General features: G+C 39.9%; 1 protein-coding gene across 1 annotated transcript in view; it reads right to left on the bottom strand.

Annotated features, from left to right (window-relative positions):
- Positions 1 to 1,821: 1,821 nt before the first annotated feature.
- Positions 1,822 to 19,227, bottom strand: part of LOC138040088 (EF-hand calcium-binding domain-containing protein 6-like) — a 37,269-nt gene continuing 19,863 nt past the window's right edge. The window contains exons 17-33 of the mRNA XM_068885877.1: positions 17,312 to 17,387; positions 16,308 to 16,403; positions 16,021 to 16,079; positions 14,066 to 14,173; positions 12,410 to 12,497; positions 11,433 to 11,671; positions 10,740 to 10,955; positions 10,289 to 10,439; positions 9,954 to 10,033; positions 8,862 to 9,017; positions 8,200 to 8,413; positions 6,218 to 6,322; positions 5,214 to 5,300; positions 4,672 to 4,856; positions 3,167 to 3,244; positions 2,528 to 2,768; positions 1,822 to 1,896 (exon numbers count right to left, since the gene is read on the bottom strand). Of these exons, the coding sequence (XP_068741978.1) occupies positions 1,822 to 1,896; positions 2,528 to 2,768; positions 3,167 to 3,244; positions 4,672 to 4,856; positions 5,214 to 5,300; positions 6,218 to 6,322; positions 8,200 to 8,413; positions 8,862 to 9,017; positions 9,954 to 10,033; positions 10,289 to 10,439; positions 10,740 to 10,955; positions 11,433 to 11,671; positions 12,410 to 12,497; positions 14,066 to 14,173; positions 16,021 to 16,079; positions 16,308 to 16,403; positions 17,312 to 17,387 (2,254 nt within the window). The remainder of the gene's footprint in view (positions 1,897 to 2,527; positions 2,769 to 3,166; positions 3,245 to 4,671; positions 4,857 to 5,213; positions 5,301 to 6,217; positions 6,323 to 8,199; positions 8,414 to 8,861; positions 9,018 to 9,953; positions 10,034 to 10,288; positions 10,440 to 10,739; positions 10,956 to 11,432; positions 11,672 to 12,409; positions 12,498 to 14,065; positions 14,174 to 16,020; positions 16,080 to 16,307; positions 16,404 to 17,311; positions 17,388 to 19,227) is intronic.

Here is a 19,227-nt window from a genome sequence, read left to right as displayed (position 1 = left end):
TTTAACATTTTAACTCATTTATTCCTGCAACGATTGTAATATTTTCGGGCGCAAATCACGCGCGGATTGCTCGGAGGTGAATAGCAAAGGATATGCGGATCTTGAGTAGCCAATCAGAGCGCGCATTCAACGCTGTTCACTGTTTTAAGCGTTGCTAAGCGAAAGTCGGTTTCGCGGGAAAGCGAAATTTTTCTCTGAATAAAGCCAAAAATGAAATAGACTTTTTTGTAGAAACTTGGGATCAATTCCCGACGTTTAGAAGTACGCCAAAAGCAAGAAATGTTTTTGTGATGACCTACTTCTGTCTGACCACACACAACATCGCATCTTCATCAAAACTTTTCGATTTCGCTCGGAATTTCTCTCTTTTTTCACTGGAATTTCGTGCTTCCAAGTTTTGGGAGTTTAAAGTGCCTATAAACCCGAAATGTTTTTTTGCTTCGAGAAATCTTTGTATCGCTCTGAGCAAAATGGCGCAAAAATTTTGTTTTTGGTTAAATCCGAAATTTTTACGAATTTTTAAAGTGCAGTTTTCTCTGCCCGCGACCAGTTAAAAAGGGAGAATGGGCCTAGTGACGTAATTCCCGGACATTAGCATCAGGCAAATCAACAGAGGAGACGCGTAGTTTTGTAGTTTTTCCTGCGTGCCGGTGAAAACAATTTCTGTTCGGCTGACGTTTGTAACCACCGTACGTGTTAATCAAGAAATGGCTTCGAACGACTTCATTCTGTCCTCCGGTTCAGATACGGAAGTTTCAGAAATGGAAGATTACGAGCTGGAAGTTGAAGGTTCGCCAAACTCGAGCTTTGCGGGCAGCGATGAGGAAGACACGCACGAGGCATATGCTGACGATCCCCTAGCGGACGAAGAGTGGCTAGAGTTGTACGAATAAGAAAGAAAGGAGGAAGAGGCCCTAGAGAAGACACTCCAAAAGCGCCTAAATGGTACAGAAGAAGTCCGAGACTGGTAAGTTGTAGCGATCTCACTCCCGCTGTTGCTATCAACATGTGCGAACTTGTTAGAATGTCGACTACATCAATACTGTTACAGCTAAATTTCCATGCCCTAAACATTATTTGTATGTGTCTTTCTTTATTTAAATGCAGGTGCCAGTGTGGAAATTGTGACCTTCAATTTTTTACAAAATATCAGTGAGTGTTATAGCCTGCGAACGCAGACGTATTTCCGGCGGTCGTTTCTCTCCCCCGAAAAGTAACGTCTGCGTACGTAAGAATTATTCACCAATCACCGTTTAGCTCTACAAAATCCAGAACTAACTCGCAGGATTCGTGCGCGGTATAACCACGTATTCTCGTGGAGAAAAATGACGGACACACTGGAAGAAGCGTTCAACGACGCGTTCACACCAGGTTTGCAATGTTTTTGGACAGTTTGACAGTTTGCACAGGAGGAGTCCATCAAATACATTGTTCAAGAGAAGAAGGATATTTTTGTAATCTTCCAACGGATTTTGGAAAGTCGTTGATTTACCATGCTTTGCCGTTGGTTTACTCGTGCTTGCAGTCAACTGACCAGAATATTAAATATCATCGTCGTGATTTCTCCGCTTAACAGCCTGATAAAAGATCAAGTGTTGCGGCTAAATTCCCTGGGAATCACTGCCGTATCTTTGGCTGAAATAGCCACCGTAAAACAAACGAAAGAAGTAAAGAATGGGGAATATTCAATTGTCTTCGGATTACCTGAACTATGGCTTGGATACGAAACATGGAGGAAAATGGCAATGAGCGAGTTGTACCGGAAATCTGTCAGAGCAGTTACTGTCGACGAGGCTCATGTTATTTGTCACTGATAAGTGTTTAAGTCTCTAGTACGTCTCCGTGCAGTCCCCCATTCTCGTAAATCAGTTGCAGCTGTTCTGATGCATGACATATCTAACAATTTATCGACTCCAAATAATGCTGATTTATTGATTTCTTAAGCAAGCATTTATTCATATAAAACAAGATCATCTTCAAGAGGTGACTATTTTGTTAAACCCTCAAGAATTGACAAACAAATTAAATCATTTTCAATATATGGTGTAAAAACACCATATATAGTTTACCTCGTGAAATTCGCCATCTATCCAAAAACAATTTTAAAATTAAAAACCACAGTATCCTACTCCAAAGACTTTCAGAAGAAAATGACTGTATTGATTTATCTGTCTTAATAACAAAAATACTTAATAATTTGGCTTCTGATATTTGCACTTTCTATTGAGTTTAGATATTTACTTGTTTTAGTTGATTGCATGCTATGCTTTGTACACTAGTTATTTGTATACCTGTTCGTTCTACAATGTCTTGTCGGTGAAACACAACTGAATACCGTAGCCTGTTCTCTCTTTCATACACGCGTAACCACTGCTCGCCTCGACTAGCTTTTGCTAACTACGATCAGTGCAGATTGAACATGTATCATATAATAATGAAATTCTACAATAAACAATTGATATAAGCTACATGTAACTTGATCAATCATGCCTAGTGTCTTGCAATTGTCTTTCGCCATCCTTTTTACACGAAGGGAAACACTACCGCCAAAATATCCCCTAGTTTCTTCGCTAATTTCGTCCACTTTTTGCAGGGCATTATTGAATCGCACAATACGATTGTAGCACTGCGTGCGACAAATGGCCAGCTTTTCACAGTCGACGTAAACAGAAAGATCAACGTTTGTGGCACGATATACCAAAGAACATATGTCAACATTGCTTTTACCAAACACACGCATCTTCTCCTTAGCCGCCGAAAACTTCCCTCTACAAAGAATGCAGCATTCACAATCGTGAGAAATCTTCTTGGGAGTTTTGTTCATGGTTGTTTATATCACTCATAATCACGCTCCACAACTGAGAATCTTACCTGTATGGCTTGTATTTCAGACACGAAATTGCGCGAAGTCGCGCAAGAGTAACTCGAGCTTGCTTCTATCATACAATTTGATTGGTCAAAAACCTAACAAAAGATCTTACGTCACAGAAATCGTTTTGCAGCTCGAACTCGCAGACGTTACTTTTCGGGGGAGAGAAACGACCGCCGGAAATACGTCTGCGTTCGCAGGCTATGAGTGTTACTGCTGTTGCGAGTTAGAAGGTTGCGTCGAAGCTCTGACTAGCGACCTGGTGCTTCAACACCCACATGAAGACGGCAAACTTACTTTTGCTTTTCGCTTTCACTTTTACCGTAAAACGGCATGGGATGAAGCAGTATCCCTTTCTCTTTACTCCGAACATTGCTACAACCGAAAACAACACATTTCTCAGGCATAGCTTCACCTCTGATGGAAGCCACAACTTGCGAAACTCACAGTCCGGGTTTTACGTCACGAATTACACTCGACCCATTCCCTTTCGGCAAGCTCACCAGCTGGGTAATGGGTTTTCGAATCTCGCGTTTCCGTCACTTTGAAAATTCGTAAAAAATTCCGGTTTTAACCAAAAACAAAACTTTTTGCGCCATTTTGCTCAGAGCGATACAAAGATTTCTCGAAGCAAAACAAAAAATTCGGGTTTATAGGCACTTTAAGGAATTTAATAAACAATTATTCCATTCGCGCTTGTTGAATATGAGACGGGTTACAGATAGCCAACGAGGTGCATAGCGTCGAGTTGGCTAGAATCATTTTATATCCAGCATGCCCGAGTGGAATAATTGTTTTATTAAAAGCTCCAGGATCAACAACTCTTCCAAGTTGATTTATTTAGCACAAAATGGCTTTTTAAAAAAATTAGACGAGCCAAAACGTTGCCAAAAAGATGTTCCTGATTAAACTAATAATTATATAGACATCAAAAAATTCAGATACGCACCATTGAATATTTTCATGCAAAATTTTTGGTGGCTTTTTTGGTGTTCCTGGGGGTATAGTATTGTCGACTAAAGAATCGACTTCTGCCTCGGTCAATTCTGGTCCAAAACGGCTTTTGCCGGCCATTTTACCTCAGAGCTCAATAAGCTATATGACATTTTACCTCAAATTCAATAAGCTATATGATACAAGGTCTCGGTTACCTTATCGCCTTCCTCTTCCACGAACAAATAGCATGAAGCGCATGTTCTTTTATAATGCTGTTAAACTTTGGAATGTTGTTACCAGTAATAGAGACTTTGTCTGTTTTTCAAGTGCAAAAAAATTCAGGAGAAGTTACTTTGATTTAATAATGTGCAAATTTACGCCTGACACCTTTAGGATTGACAGAGTTTTTTGGCTTATATGGTGACATTTTTAGTTTGTAGTTTTATAATATTTAACTACTTCTCAATTAGTATTTTAGTATTTCGTATTTCGTAGCTTAGTACCTTAATATTTTAGTATTTGAGTACTTTATTAATTTAATATTTTAGTTATTGGTATTTCGTTAAATAGGGCCATAAGGGAGAGTACAGTTTTTTTACTGTAATTATGCACCCTAAAATAAAGTGTAATTTTATAAAAGAGCTGCAAAAATGTTTTCAGCTCGCTTTATTGTTGACGCGTTCATTGCCCATATTAGATACAGCAGTTATATGAACTGATAGCCTGTATCCAGCGAGCCAATGAAAATGCTGGAAACCTGATATGCGTAGTTCAGTTTTTAACAAATGAATGATATCCCAACATTCTGTCAAATACCCATTCCATGTACCGACAAAACTCATATTCTCAAATGTATCATAATTTACCTTAAACAATCATGAAACTGCTCGTTTACCTTTGCCAAGCTATAAAATCTTGCTACAACAACTTCTCGAACTTTCTTTTCCACCTCGGCGTCAGTTATCCCACGAGGTCGCTTGCTGGCTTGATCAGCAGTTTTTTGGCGTTTGTCGGGTGAGGGACAAAGGTTCTCCAGCCACCTGCGACTTGCCTACGACCAAACCAGATTGCGTCAAAAGTTTATGGCGGCTACACAATTTAAGTTGTTGTTGTTATTCTCCAGAAAGGGTTGACTTTCAACAGACAACTCAGAAAGCATGTTTACGACACAACCATTAGACTATATAGTAAATTTGAAAATAATCTTTGCATTTCTTCTTGCATTCCTAACGAAGTGTGGGGAAATCAGTGTCAAGTTGAAATACGTGTTTCTCCGGGAGTAAACCCTCCTGCTCTTCTCTGGGAAAAACATCTCCGAAAGCATTAATTGGCCATTCGTGTAATCTTTTCAAGGTTTCAAGCGTGTCAGATTGGTTTCCCTGCTTCTCTTTCCTGTCTAACTTCTTACCTCGGCGTCCGATTTTTGAAAGCTGTTGAAAAAATCTTCATAAGACAGGAAGCCCCCTTCAGTGAGGTTTATCTTCTTTAACAGTGCCTACACAAGATGGTAACCAAGTCACATATTAAACCCGGAGAGAATCAACAGTTAAGGCTTAAAACAAACCAAAATGACTGCTGAATAATTACTACACGATTCATGACTTAACTGCCAACTAGTCCTCGCAGATTGAACTGTCGAAAACAACCCCGCGTATATTTGAAGCAGCATTTACACGAACCCGGTTTCATGACTTGAAAACAGCGTCAAATTCGATGCAGTTTGGAACTGTTTACACGAAACCGTTTTCGTAGTGTTTACGTCATACCGAACACATCACAGACGAAAGGGAGACAATATCTTCCACAAATTGTCCCACCATATGCATACACGAGTTCTCCCAGGTCGAACCCAGAGACGTCGCTTTGTTTTTTTTTTCTTTATAACTTTGAAAAACAGAAAAATTGTAAACATTTCAGAAAGTTGCTTCCTATGTTTATTGAAAATTGAAAAAGCTAACTGAAACCAGAAATCAAAGTCGTGATGCAATAAGTGAGTTCTGCACTGCGTGCAAGATTCACCATTTTGGAATCCAACAATGCAAGTTTTGCGCAAAAATAGTAACCCCATTCAAATCGATGCGGTTTCGTCATTTACACGACAGATGAAACCGTATTGTTTTCAAAACGCTCCACTTTTGGCAGCGTTTTCAAATCGACCCTGTTTCGGGAACGGTCTTGATCAGTGTCGTGTAGACAGAAGGCGTAACTGAATCGAAAGCGATGCGGTTACAAATGAAACGGCATTCGTGTAAACGCTGCCTGAATTAGGGTGGCTGCTTATGCTAGACATAACACCTTAAAAGGTAGCATTCACCCGCGCGGTCATTTTTTTTTTTTTTAATAACTGATTAAAAGGCAAAGCAATGAGTGAGGGAGTTTCTTCTGGCTTTACTACTAGTGGAATTGTTTTACCTGGAATTGTTTATCAGACATGACAAAGCAGAACGCGTTGATTATTTGATGTAAATCTTCTTTGGAAATCAGTCCGTTTCCCTCTCGGTCAAAAGCGGCAAAAGCCTAAGGATAGAAACAAAGCACTGATGAGTGAATGAAGGAATGACGCCTTTAATTGACGAGGGAATACACACAAGAATAACCAAACAGTCAAACACTATAACAAACGTTTGGCCCTCGGAGGAATGACGTGTAAGTCAGCTTCAACTGGGTGTTTTCTCATTTTCAAAGAATAGAGTCAGAAAATTTAAATTAAATTGCTTTGTTTAAGATGTCCCAGTGCGCAATTTGCGTTCCAGTATGGCGGTTTTTGTATCATGTGATCACTAACTGCAAAAGGCCTATTAAGGCCATGCAGTTGTATTGGTATCCACCATTACTGATTTTTTGCCAATAACCAACCCACGGATTCCAAGTAGGTACATCACATATCTAGATTGCTGATAATGATATGCGAGACTTCCATGTATGTGGTTTTCCAAATGTGAGCAAGATGTTAAATTAAGTAACTAATTCGTTATCTATAGACCTTTTCGGCTTGTACATTTTGTTTTCCCAATACAGATCATGTGATAATACTCAGGAGGCTTGGTCCTTTGTTTTGTTCATTAAAACGAGTGCATGCAGCCATATTCATGCTTGGATGCCCTCATTTTAATGAACAAAACAAAAGACAAAACCTCCTGAGTATTACCACATGATCTGTATTGGGAAAACAAAATGTACAAGCCGAAAAGGTCTATTCCGGGATCTGCCTGACGCTACAATCAAGGTCGCAAGTTTAATTATGCGAAATTTCAAATGTACAACTTTGCATATCCAGGAGGCCATGAGTAAGAACGATTCTCTCTCATAAAAGCCCTATGAGTCAACCTTTGCAAGAATCTTTCTTTTTTTAGAACGTTACGAGTTCTTCGGTTCTACACGCACTGTTTAAAATGGCCAATCAGAATAAAGTTATTGTTAAACGAAGACAAAAATAGCAAAAACAATGCATGCAAATTCTGCCAAAATGATGTAAATTGATGTAAATTGATGTAATGTTAGTCTCTTAATAGACCAATTTCGATATATTAAAATTCAGTCCTAAAGAAAAGGCATCATCTCGAGGCTCTGGGGAATAAATATAAGGATTTGTATGAGTTTATTCCCCAGATTCTCGAGACTTTTAATATAACGAAATTGGTCTATTGTTGAAGGGTTAGTTCTAAAAATAGAAAGATACGCGTAAAGGTTGACTAAAGGATACAGTGCATAGGGAGGCACCGACACATTGGCTACTGGCACATTGGATTTCCATGCGCTTGACTCGGGTTCAATTCCTGTTGTGAGCGCCAAATGGATTTCTTTTCTTCAACTCTAGCACGCTTTGTAAATAACTATCTGGTTGCCTCCCTTAAGTCGGTTCCGTTTCTTTTGAACGGTTTCGTTTCAGCTTATTAGGATGATTGGCGGTCAGTTGACTTCGTTGCCAAGTGCATTTCCACATTGTGCAAAGTACTCTGATTTTTACATTTACTGTAGTCACTTCTTGAGCACAGTTATTCGCTTTAAATAGGCATGCTACTAGTAGGTAATGGTCAGCTAGGCATTTCTACCTATTTTGGGTGAGAAGAAGGATTTATCTTAAAAGATGAGTCTCACTAATCGGACTCAGCACACACACATACAAAAAAAAACATGAACCCAGCCAGGAAAGCTGATTAAACCTGGACAGCAACATGCACAAACATTATCGAGATTTAGAAAAAGGGCTGAAAATTGCTTTCAACCGAAACTCAAAAGATCTGTTATCATGTAAGGTCATGTTCATGCCTGTCGACCACAGTTATCGATCGAGTACTAGAGAAATAAACTATAAAAAGAGGATTTTCATCCATTTTTTATTGACGACAAACACTTAGCTCAATCGCTCTCTTCCATAAATGCCTTTCTCTTACCTTCTGGATTGTCTCTGCATTTTCACCAATTTTGCCTCTTAGTTTATTAATGGCTGCGTCTGGAGTGAGAGATTCGTGTCTCTCAAATACCACAGGTGTGGCAACTTTGCGAGGAGCATCCAAAGTTACGCGGCCATATCCTGCGAGCCTGTGGTCCTGGAACGCGCTGAGAAATTTCTCGTAGGACAGCTTATTTTTATGCGACAGACCACACCTAAGAAGAAGATTAGATCCATAAGGTCTTCAGGTGGTATTTTTGCTTGTTTTGAGGAAAGTATGTTTACCATTTCCATTACAAGTGGAATACATGAGAACAAATATTGCACTTAAAATCATACTCCTATGTAACCTTGTGCATGAAGATAACCCCAAAGGAAGACTGGTCAATTGAAACAAACTCCGGAATTTGAGAAGTAAAGTAAGTACAATGTTGAGCAGGATATTGTGGCTTGGATTCGATTCCTTGATTCAGTCATATGCATGTTGGATTTTTGGTAGCCTATCCTGGATATTTTGATGGGCAGAATAACATGGCCGAGTCTCGATACGAGTGTAAGAAAACCGGAGATGCTATTCTGAATTTGCAATTAGTATGGAAAGTGCGAAAAGAAAACAATTCCAAATTATCTGACCTCGAATAAAATTACTTTTTATATACCAACCTGTCGAGCAGAATATTGAGCTGTACACCATCCAAGAAGTAATGAAAATCAAACAAAACCTTCTGTAGCTCTTGTCTTGATATGTAGCCATCTCTGTTAGAGTCCACTGTCTCGAAGGCTTTTCTTAAACTTTCATATCCATCCCGAAAACGATCCCTGAAACCAGGTCAAGTGTTTAGTCAGAAACCGTAAAAGAGTTTCCACCCTAACATCACAGATGCAATAGAGCAATAAGAGGACGAGTCATGCAAGGAAATAACTTAATGTTAAGTTACAAACTCGCTCAATGAACGTCCCACTTGGTTACAAAAAAAGATTTGGTTTGCAAGAAACTTGAGAAGATATGGAAACCCAACCCTACGACGCCAGCCTTAAAAGTTCGAATTTTTGTAACCCATTATTTTATGTGGGTTCTTAAACCAAGAGCCAAACTGTTCGCTTCGAAAGGACCGATCGTGGATGATGGGACCTACATCAATCTTCTGAGAGTTTATCAATCTTAGATGGAGATCTCAATCACCCCTTCAAACCATCTGTGGATGTTCAACCTCGAAATCACACAGGCTCAGTAAAAAATGACTTCAGTTTGCAGGCCATATCATCCCTTCTTCTATAGCATACGCTTGATTGAGCTGCGTGGAAAAAGATTGTCGCCGGCGTTTTGACTATTGAGTTGACCGACGGTTGATACTAATGATTTGAGTACATTGGCCAGAAAACCATTCATTTCCCGACGGAGAGAGTAATCGCTTATTTGTTTCTTCTAACTGCTTTGCTCCCTTAAGCTTTTCGCAGCCGTGTTAACTATCATTGAACAAAGAAAAATAATTGCTAAAAGATTGCTACAGGGTTTTTCACCCTTAATCCAAATCCCCGGATCCCAACACATTAAAACAAGCAATGCCCTAATTCACATTCCACGCCGCTTTGCTAATGAAACGGTAAAAAAGAATTCGTGAGCTTTACCTATAGGAAAGGACTTTTACAAACATTTAAAGGGTAATTTAACGAACGTTCATCTTGTTGAAGTGTTTTTTTTATTTGCAAGAAGTTACTTGATTAAGTCGGAGAATCCATATTTGGCAAGCTTACCGTAATCGCTGTTCAACCTCGAGAGCTGAAATGAACGACGTAGCCTTTGCTTGATTCCATGTGGCTGCCACATGCATGTCCTGGCAGTGAGGAAACATTAAGGACATTAAACCAAACATTGTGATATTAAATCGCAGCAATTTCCAAAAAGCATTGCTACATTAAGCATCGTGTATAACCAACTTGTCAACCAAACGGAAATGAAACTTGTTTTCTCGCGCTACGCCAGTTTCATTCTTCACTTTTAAATTGGCTCGTTCAATCTAAGTGGTCGAAGCATCTGTCCTTGATTTTATTGATAACGACCCCTAATTGGAGTGAATCCAAACACAAACCTGTTGGTTCTTGTGCATACTTTCCATAACCTGATGGCTCTGTTCTGTAATCATTGTACTCGGCCCATGCATGTCCCCGGGCACCAGTTCCCCTCCCAACCTTGCCAAAAACTCCTGATGGTCTACATAACCATTCTGATCTGTGTCATACCTAGAGAGATCAACATGTGATGAAAAAGCTACGCCGTAACACACGTTTCACATCTAAAAACACGAATGATTTAAAAAGCCAAAAAAAGGGTCTTCTATTACAGATTTGAAAAGGAATTACTCTGTAAATTCTAAACAATCTAAGTACGCCTGTTCATTGATATGATCTGTCTGAGACACAGGACTAAAAACAGATAACTAACTTCTTCCCACTCACTCCAACACATTTCTTCGGAGCGCCTCTCTCCTAAAACCAGACCCTGTAATCCCAAAAAAAAAAATGATGAAAGTTGTAACTTACTTGTTCCACAGCTTTTTAAATTCTTCTTTGTTCAGAGGGATCTGGTACTTATACAAGACTTTCCTCAGCTCCTTCTTTGTAACAATTCCATTTCCATCGCGATCAAACGCCAAAAAAGCCTTGGCCACATCTTCATTTTGTTCCCACGCCTTCCTTTTGATAGCATTGTCTGCCTGCTCAGCAGTCAAGTAGGCCAAATCCTGTGTTTCGTTGAAGCTAAGCGGAAGATAAAATAGTTAAGAGTGATAATTATACGATAGCCTATACGATAGCATGCAAAAAGTGGGTTTCGTGAGTATATGCTACTTGCATGCCGTTCAGTCCTCAGATTAATGGTATGCCAGTTCTCAAAAGCACTCCTACGACTTAGGATCTAAATGCTATCGCTTGCATGCATGTCCCACTCCTTAACTTTAAAACATAATACTATAGGGTTGGCGCAGTCGCTTCGCCTTTTATCAGTACGTCCCGGCTTCTCTTCCCGAACTCCTCGTAATACGAGTTGTCTTCTGCGCTGGGAGAGGTTTTCTTCGGGTAAGCCATTTTCTCCCCTACGAATTAAATAACATGATTATTTTTATTAATTAGGTCTATAAAATACAATTTATGCTTTACCAAGTAACATTGCCTCAGTTGTTCATTTTTATGGAGTGTTTAAAAGAAACATTTCAAGGCCGATCTTGCATACGATACCTATGAGTTGAGTAAAGCCACGGGTGGCCCTCCTCCACAGTTTCCACGTCTTGAAAGCGTTTGAGGAATTCCCTGTAGTTCAGTTTTGCTCCTTTCTGTATATTGAGGTTCATCATGAGTTTGTCAAACTCTTCATCTGATAACATGAACATGAAGGAATCCAAAATTCGCCTGAATTCCGGCCTAGTTACAAAACCGTTGCGGTCAAAGTCGATCTTCTGGAATGCTGCTCGTAGGTCCTTGACGATGGAAAAAAACAATACTGTCAGTAAAAAACTTTATTATATTTAAACAAAACTGGTCCGAGATGAAAAGTACAATTCTGATTGTTTCTCTGAGCGGTCCGAATTTTGCAATACGGACCGGTCACGAAGCAGCGTATATAGTCTGCTAAACTGTTCCCATTTTCTGTTTCCATTTTCTCGAATGTGAGAGAATGATTAACACATATTAAATGAGAGGTATTACAATTGAACCGACTGGGAACTCGGAAAAATCCGAGCACCAGAGGGGATTCGAACCACTGAGCTACTGGAGACTCTATGACGAGCAAGGGTGAAATGTTGGTCTTTGACTCGACCTGCATCACGCAGCCACAGATGGTCGTTTTTCGTTTTATCCGTTTATGCCTAAATCCAAAAACAAAATTTTACTATTAAAGCGACTTCTGGTGAAAGAGCAATGTATTAGAGACACATTTGAACTGTGGCAATGAAACAAGTTAAGTTTTGAGGTCATCGCAGTTATCAACGCTACTTTAGCAGTAAGGAATGGAAAGCCCGAAAAATAGAGTTCATAATTGCGATGATCTCAGAACTTAACTTGCTTCACTCTTTCTATTTATTCTCCATAGAAAATGGAAAAAAGAAGCTTAGTATTCGTTTAGGTTCCCTAAGATGGTTCACTTAAATGACAGGCTCGTTCTTAAGCCATTCATTCCACAGAAAAACTTATAACGAACAAGTGTTGTTCAGTACCTGAAAGCTCTCTCTAAGTTTAGACCTCAGCTTCGCTTCCACGGCACTAGCTTTCATAGACTCATCTTGGGGCATTGGAAGATTGTATCTATGAAGATGACAAAAGTTAAGACAGCTGAAATAGATCGACCTTGTAGGATAGGAACGTAAAGAAGGCACAAAAGGGAACAGGAAAGACGCCGAGCATGTTTAAAAACTGTTATTAGCAGCCGAGTAGTTTAAAAGTCAAAGATATCCAATGGTTTAGCTCGCACACTTTCCCTCCGAGTACGTGAGACGGCCTCACTGGTGAATGCGGTTGAAATACGTAACTAAGTCAAGCTCAGAGACGCGATGTGTTTTCCTGATCGAGGCTCTTTGTTATTCAGGACGAGCGAAAAGTTACAGTGTGACAACGCCCTGGTTCCACCGTCCTTTGTCCATTGCAAAGCAGCAACCATTAATCTGCGACGTGTAAGATAGCGCTGTAAACCGCGGAGTAAAATGCTTGTGGGCAGTTAATAGTTTTTTAGTTTGGCAACGCAGCGCTTTAATCCGGCACTACTTTTTATTCCTGACGGAGTAATTACCTGTGTTTTAGTTTATCATAACCTCTAATTGGCTTTAGATTTTATTTATTTGATCCGATGTGGGATTTTAAGAAGGGATTTGCGCGTATCCTGGGTGAACTTAAATGGGATTTCCACTCAACCAAATAAATAAACTTTACACCACAGGTATCAATATTTAAAATCAAATTTGTTTGAAACTGAATGTTTGAAATAAAGCGTTTGTGTCGGAATTAAGTGAATTCCAAAATCGCTTATTTTTGTTTTCAAAATTCTCGACCGCCGCCATCTTGAATAATTGTGAGCCATCACGGTTGCCCTGGGGCCGTGTGCAGGGATGAGCACTGGCCTCCCACCAATGTGGCCTGGGTTCGATTCCCAGACTCGTCGTCATATGAGGGTTAAATTTGCTGGTTCTCTACTCTGCTCCGAGAGGCTTTTCTCCGGATACTCCGGTTTTCCCCTCTTCTCAAAAACTAATATTTGACTTGATTTGAGTTAATTGTTACTTTCAGTTGACAGTATCTCTAATTATTGCTCCAGCGCTAGAACGACTAGACACTTAAATCAAGTTCCTTTCCTTTCCTTTCCTTTTATTATTATACAAAAGCTCTATATATCACAACAATATGGCAACGCTCCGAAAATCTGAAAATGAAAGAAAGCGAATCTAACTTTGGTTTCATCATATACAAGCCCATTTTTGAAAAATTTTTGAACAAATTTGATCCCAATGGTAATACTGAAGGTTCCCTTTGAAAAGATGCAAGGCGTATGTTGGGCAAAAAAGAAAAGATATCCACGAATTACACATAGCTACAATCTCGGACAAAACCTGTTGAGACAAAGCGGCATTTTTGGTACTCCAACCACTTATCCAAACGTTGAGCTTAAAAGCCACCCTTTCCCCTCCCCAACAAACTCAATGTTGCCTTATCTTGGTCGGAAATATACTGTAGAACATATGACAATACTCAGCAACATTGACTGAGGGGGAAGGGGAGTGCATGGGAAGGGGGGAGTAAGTAGGGGTGTGTCAAGATGGAGGTGAATTTGTGTCACTGTCTCAACAGTTTTCTCCGAGATTGTAGCTTGCTATCGCCTTTACCTATGGCTTGGGTATTCAGTGACCTTCTCTCCCACACCAAATGAACGACGATCCTGAAAGTTATCTAAGAACTCCATGTACGAGAGCTTCCCTTTATGAAATCCAAGCCTAATACGAAATGTGCAAAACGTCAGGTGAGTGTACTGAGACGCTTTCCAAAGCAATTAGAGGAGTGTTGGCTGTTGGACTGTTCAGTGGTCAATAAAAAAGAAATTGGACGCCCACAATTGCCAAAAAAACTGTCTAAGCTAAGTTACGCATACCACACGAGTAAGGACGTAAAATACAATTTTAAAAAAAGAAAGAAAAAAAAAGCAAAGGCAAGGTTCACGAACTGAAAGTTGGAAAGATCATCATTTGATTTCATGTCCATGTCTAATATCATAACCAAGGTTCCAAAGCATTGTGATTTTCAGCCGTCGATTTAAATTTATGGCCTGTATTCACTATGTATGATAATAGGGACCTTAAGGACGGTGCCTACTGATTCAAAGGTATTTTTGCGCGTTTTACTGAATATGCGGGAAAATCAGATCTTAACAAGTGTTATTGAAATCCAAAAAGAAATTTGGGGGTAACCACGCATTTTTCGAAGATAATTAAGCAACAATATTTGTAAAAACCTTTAAAATACAAATCAATGTATGGCGTTCTTTTCCAAATTGAAGCTCAATTATCTCAGAAAAATGCGTGGTTACCCCTAATTTTCTTTTTCGATACCAAGATCAGTTCTGCTTTCTCCGCATAGTTTTGAACCGCGCAAAAATATCCCTGAACTAATAAGCACCAGCAATAGGAAATCCGAGTATGTCAAGATGTGCAGAACGTATGCGCAATAACAATAGTAGGCACCGTCCTTAAGATTCTACGACGGCGACGTCTACGAAAACGCCATCAAACAATAGCATTTAACTAGCAAACAATCGCTCCGCATGCGCGGTGTGAAAATTTGTACAATTCTTCTCATTTCTCTGCAAATCTACAACGTGAAATGACCACATCTCAAGATTTGAGGATAACGTGAGCCCATAGCGTCGAATTCTATTTTTGTTCGCCTGGTTTTAACACCGTTCATCCCACTTTAGTTTCTGAATCGTTCGGGTAGTTTGTAGAAGGTCGCCGAACTGGACTAATGACGAAAAAGTTTGGAAGATGCAAACTTGTAATTTTGAACGACGTTTCTGTTGACGTCGCTGTTGTGGATCTTAAGGCCGGGACACACTAGGCGATAAGTCGCTGCGACACGTCACCCGGACAAGTCGCCGCAACAATTCGCCTCGCGTGACACGGTCAATTTTGTGAAAATCATTGTCGCTGCGATCACTTTCACGAATTCAAACCAGTGTGAATTTGTGCGGCTGATTGCAGGGACAAAATTAACGAAAGCAGCGTTGTTGCACTGTGGGAACACTGCCGGTAACAAGTCGCTGCGACAGAATATAAATGAACCAATGAGACAGCGTCATGTCGTCCGCCATACTGAATTAGAAAACTAGTTCACATTCCCCCTCATACAAGATCACTGCGTGTGCACCGAACAGGCGTCGTGTCGCAGCGACTTGTTTTGCAAGTAGTACACACGGAGAGACTTGTCGCAGAGACCTGTCGCTGTGACTTGTCGCCTAGTGTGTATTGGCCTTTTAGGTCCCTATTGAACAATTAGTCCATGAGCGCATGTTGGGTATGAAATGGTAAATAGCCAAGGAGGTGCGTAAAATAACCAGACCCATATCCAACAAGGGCGAATGGAATAACTGTTTTGTTAAATTTTCATTAAATTTTGAACTCTTGGAAATTTGGAAATTAAAATCAAATTTTATTAAATTATTCTGTTTCCATATTAGGTAATACGAGCTTTGAACCAATCAGAAAGCTAGCAACGCAATATGCGAGGTCGATAATTTAATAATTGTTAAATATACCATTCCTGAAGATTATTAACGTAAACAACTCACCTGGCGCTTAGAATACGAAACTGATCATCAGTCATGTACAAACCAAGGCTATTCAAGACCTGAGAATACGTAAAAAAGTTTTAAAAAGAGGAAAACGAGTTATGGCTAAGACGATCTTAAATGATAGAAATAAAAGGTATGGTCACCAATTCATGTGATATGTGGAAAGTTTTCTTGTAATACTTTAATTATATCATGATATGACCGCTTAAACTTTGAACTCGTTCTCAACAGATGGCTCGTTAAGTCTGTGGTAGTTGACACAAGCCGCAAGCCCTTTGACATACCATGCGAAATTCTTTTCTTGAAATTTTCCCATCACCATCGCTATCAAATTTAACAAATGTTTTCCTAAAGTCTGAAGATCTCTGAGAGATGTACTCCTGAAAAGAACACAATACGGATACAGGTTATTATTGGGAAAGGGGTCTTATCACTGGCTGTTAGTAACTGAAAAGCGGTGCAGTCACAAAACAAGCTTAAGGGGCAATAACGCTTGACTGTTTATGATTTGAGGTCAGCTGCATGAAAACTTTCCAAAACGAACTTTCTGGCTTCGTGACAGGACGTAAAGTAAAGGCACTTTATTTAACATCTGTAGTTCCTTCAGTAACGAAACTGGTATCAATGGAAGCCGACGGTGCGCCTATTACCCCCTCCCTCTGCCAGTGCTCCGTTTCACGGATATTTCAAGCTATAGCTACACAGATCAGAGGAAAGTCTAAAAAGATTTTGGAGGATCGAGCCGGGGACTTCTTGATCCGAAAGCCGCGCACTTACTAACTAAGGTACGCCTGCTCCTTATGTTAATGTATATCCTATGACAAATTTCACGCGAGGAAAAAAGTCTCCAAAACGTCAAATGGTTGTTTTCAAGTTTGTTTTATATCATTTTCTTGGCCAGTTAACAAGAGAATCTCATTCTCATGCAGATATATGATGGTCATGAAGATAGCCGCCTAAACGAATTCGGTCAGTTTTTATTTAATGTACATTATACTTGAGGTGCCCTTACGAGTATTCAGATAAAATGCTTTAAGTTCAAATCTTGCGTGCGTAATAGTATGATATTGGGGCGGTTATTCAAACGAAGTCGAACTTTCACCGCGGTTTTTCAAAAGAGTGAACTTCTCATAAGCTCTTGCCTTCGCGCATATATAAGGATTGGCCATGACTTTGAAAGTGGCTTGTTAAGAAACGACTGGCTCTGTTTAAATAACCGCCTTGTCTCTGTGACAGAGGTGAGGGTCCAAGTGTTTCTAGAAATTAAGAGAGAGAACTTTTCTTTTACCTTGAGAATCTCCATGCATTCATTGGCTGATTTCTGGCCAGTCAGGTTAAGAGCTCTTTCTTCTACCAATTCGAGTCTGTTCAGTAACACATGCATTAAAGCGAAACTAGTCAGACTTTAAAACCGCCGTCAAGTTAGCACTGAGATCGTAATTTTAACACGGAGGGTCCTTAAGGGAAATCTCGGCTGAGAAAGAATTTTGGTTCCTATTGGCCGTCTTAACATGTTTCAAAGTTGATACTTTTGCACGCTGTTCCCAAAGTTAGGGTCCGCATGCCCGGTCGCCGGCCTGTTTATTTGCGCAATGTTTTCTTACGTCACTGCGTGGTCAAAACATTGATCAACATGGCGTACTGAACTTTATGTTGTTTAGAACCGGAATTCGAAACTAACCTGAGTAAGTCGAAAGAAAGAAATGATCCTCACACTTATCTGGATAATTTGAGGACGGTGCTCCTAATTCAAAGGTATTTTTGCCCCGGTTTATGATTATACAGGAACTGTAGATCTTAACAAATGTTATTGAAATCCAAAAAGAAAATTGGAGGTAACAAAGCATTTTTCAAAGATAACTGATGAATAATATTAGTAAAAAGCTATATAATGCAAAGCAATGTATGGCGTTCTTTCTCAAATTGAAGCTTTAATTATCTCTGAAAAATAAAGTAAAGTAACCACATTTAATGTTGATGACTCGTAACAGTAATTCAACTGACAAACCTGAGGCCGAAGGTGCGCTCATTTTACTCCCCGCTCTCCATCAGTGCCACGTTTTACGGGTATTTAAAGCTACTTAGCTACACGGAAAGGAAAGAAGTCGAAACAAGGATGCGAGATCCGGGAATCGAACTCAGGACCTCTTGCACCAAGGCCGCGCACTAACCGACTGTGCCATCCTTATGGTTACGCCCAATTTTCGTTTTAGATAGCAAGAGTACTTACTAAGATCTACTTTCTCCGGATAGTTTTAAACCACGCCAAAACATCACTGTATTAGTAAGCATCACCGATAGGAAACCCGAGTATCTCGAGATGCGCAAACGTATGCGCAATAACAATAGTAGGCACCGTTTTAATCTCGTTCCCAGAGTCATCGTTCCCTTGGTCAGCGGTCGGGAAAGAGAGACTCTGGTCGAATCCAAAAAAAAAGGCCATATTTGATTGCCTGTTGAAAAACGGTTTTATTTCCTGCCATTTTCATTTTTCAAATTCTAAACTCAAAAATGGTGATTTCTTTTGGATTTTTATCTATAAGAAGTTCAAGATGATCTAGAAATCGTTTTACAACTTGCCAGTTCCGTAACGTTTTTCTTTTTGTAAATACAGCAATTGTCACTTGCGTGACACCAGATACTGAAATCTGTTTTGATTGATAAAATGTATCTCGTTATTGTTTATTCTCAGCGGTTTAAACGCTTCGAGTGTATTAGGAGATGTGTTTAAACTCATGTCTACTGTCTTGCGAGTGAAAAGTAAGCGCTGTCATGGCAAGGTGAACTCCATTGTTGATTTCTAACCGTCTCCCCTTCACGCACGCGCAGTTATTCAACCGGAACCAGAGTTTTCTGCTTCCGGTTTTGGATTATTCCAGAGCCTCCCGCGCCCGTTCTGCTGGACAAGGGTAACGGAGGCTCTGGGAACGAAATTGGCACCGTCCCTAAGTAATCGTCTCTAAAAGACACCTGAAAATTTCAGGTGGCACCAACGGGATTCGAACCCATGATCTCAGTTGGACCGTATGCCCCGACATCGCAGAGGTCATGGGTTCGAATCCCGTGAAAGCCACCTAAGTTTTTCAGGTGATAGGGTTAGAGACAATTGCTTAAATTGTTCGGTTAAGTGGAAGATCATTTCTCTCTTTCGTCTATACCTCACACTTCAAATATCTAAATTTCTTTCATTGGGAACAGAAAGTG

The sequence above is a fragment of the Montipora capricornis genome, chromosome 3 (assembly GCF_036669925.1).
Source record: "Montipora capricornis isolate CH-2021 chromosome 3, ASM3666992v2, whole genome shotgun sequence".
Taxonomy (NCBI): Eukaryota; Metazoa; Cnidaria; class Anthozoa; order Scleractinia; family Acroporidae; genus Montipora; species Montipora capricornis.
The sequence above is the reverse complement of the archived record's forward strand: the minus strand, read 5'-3'. Positions and strand labels throughout refer to the sequence as shown.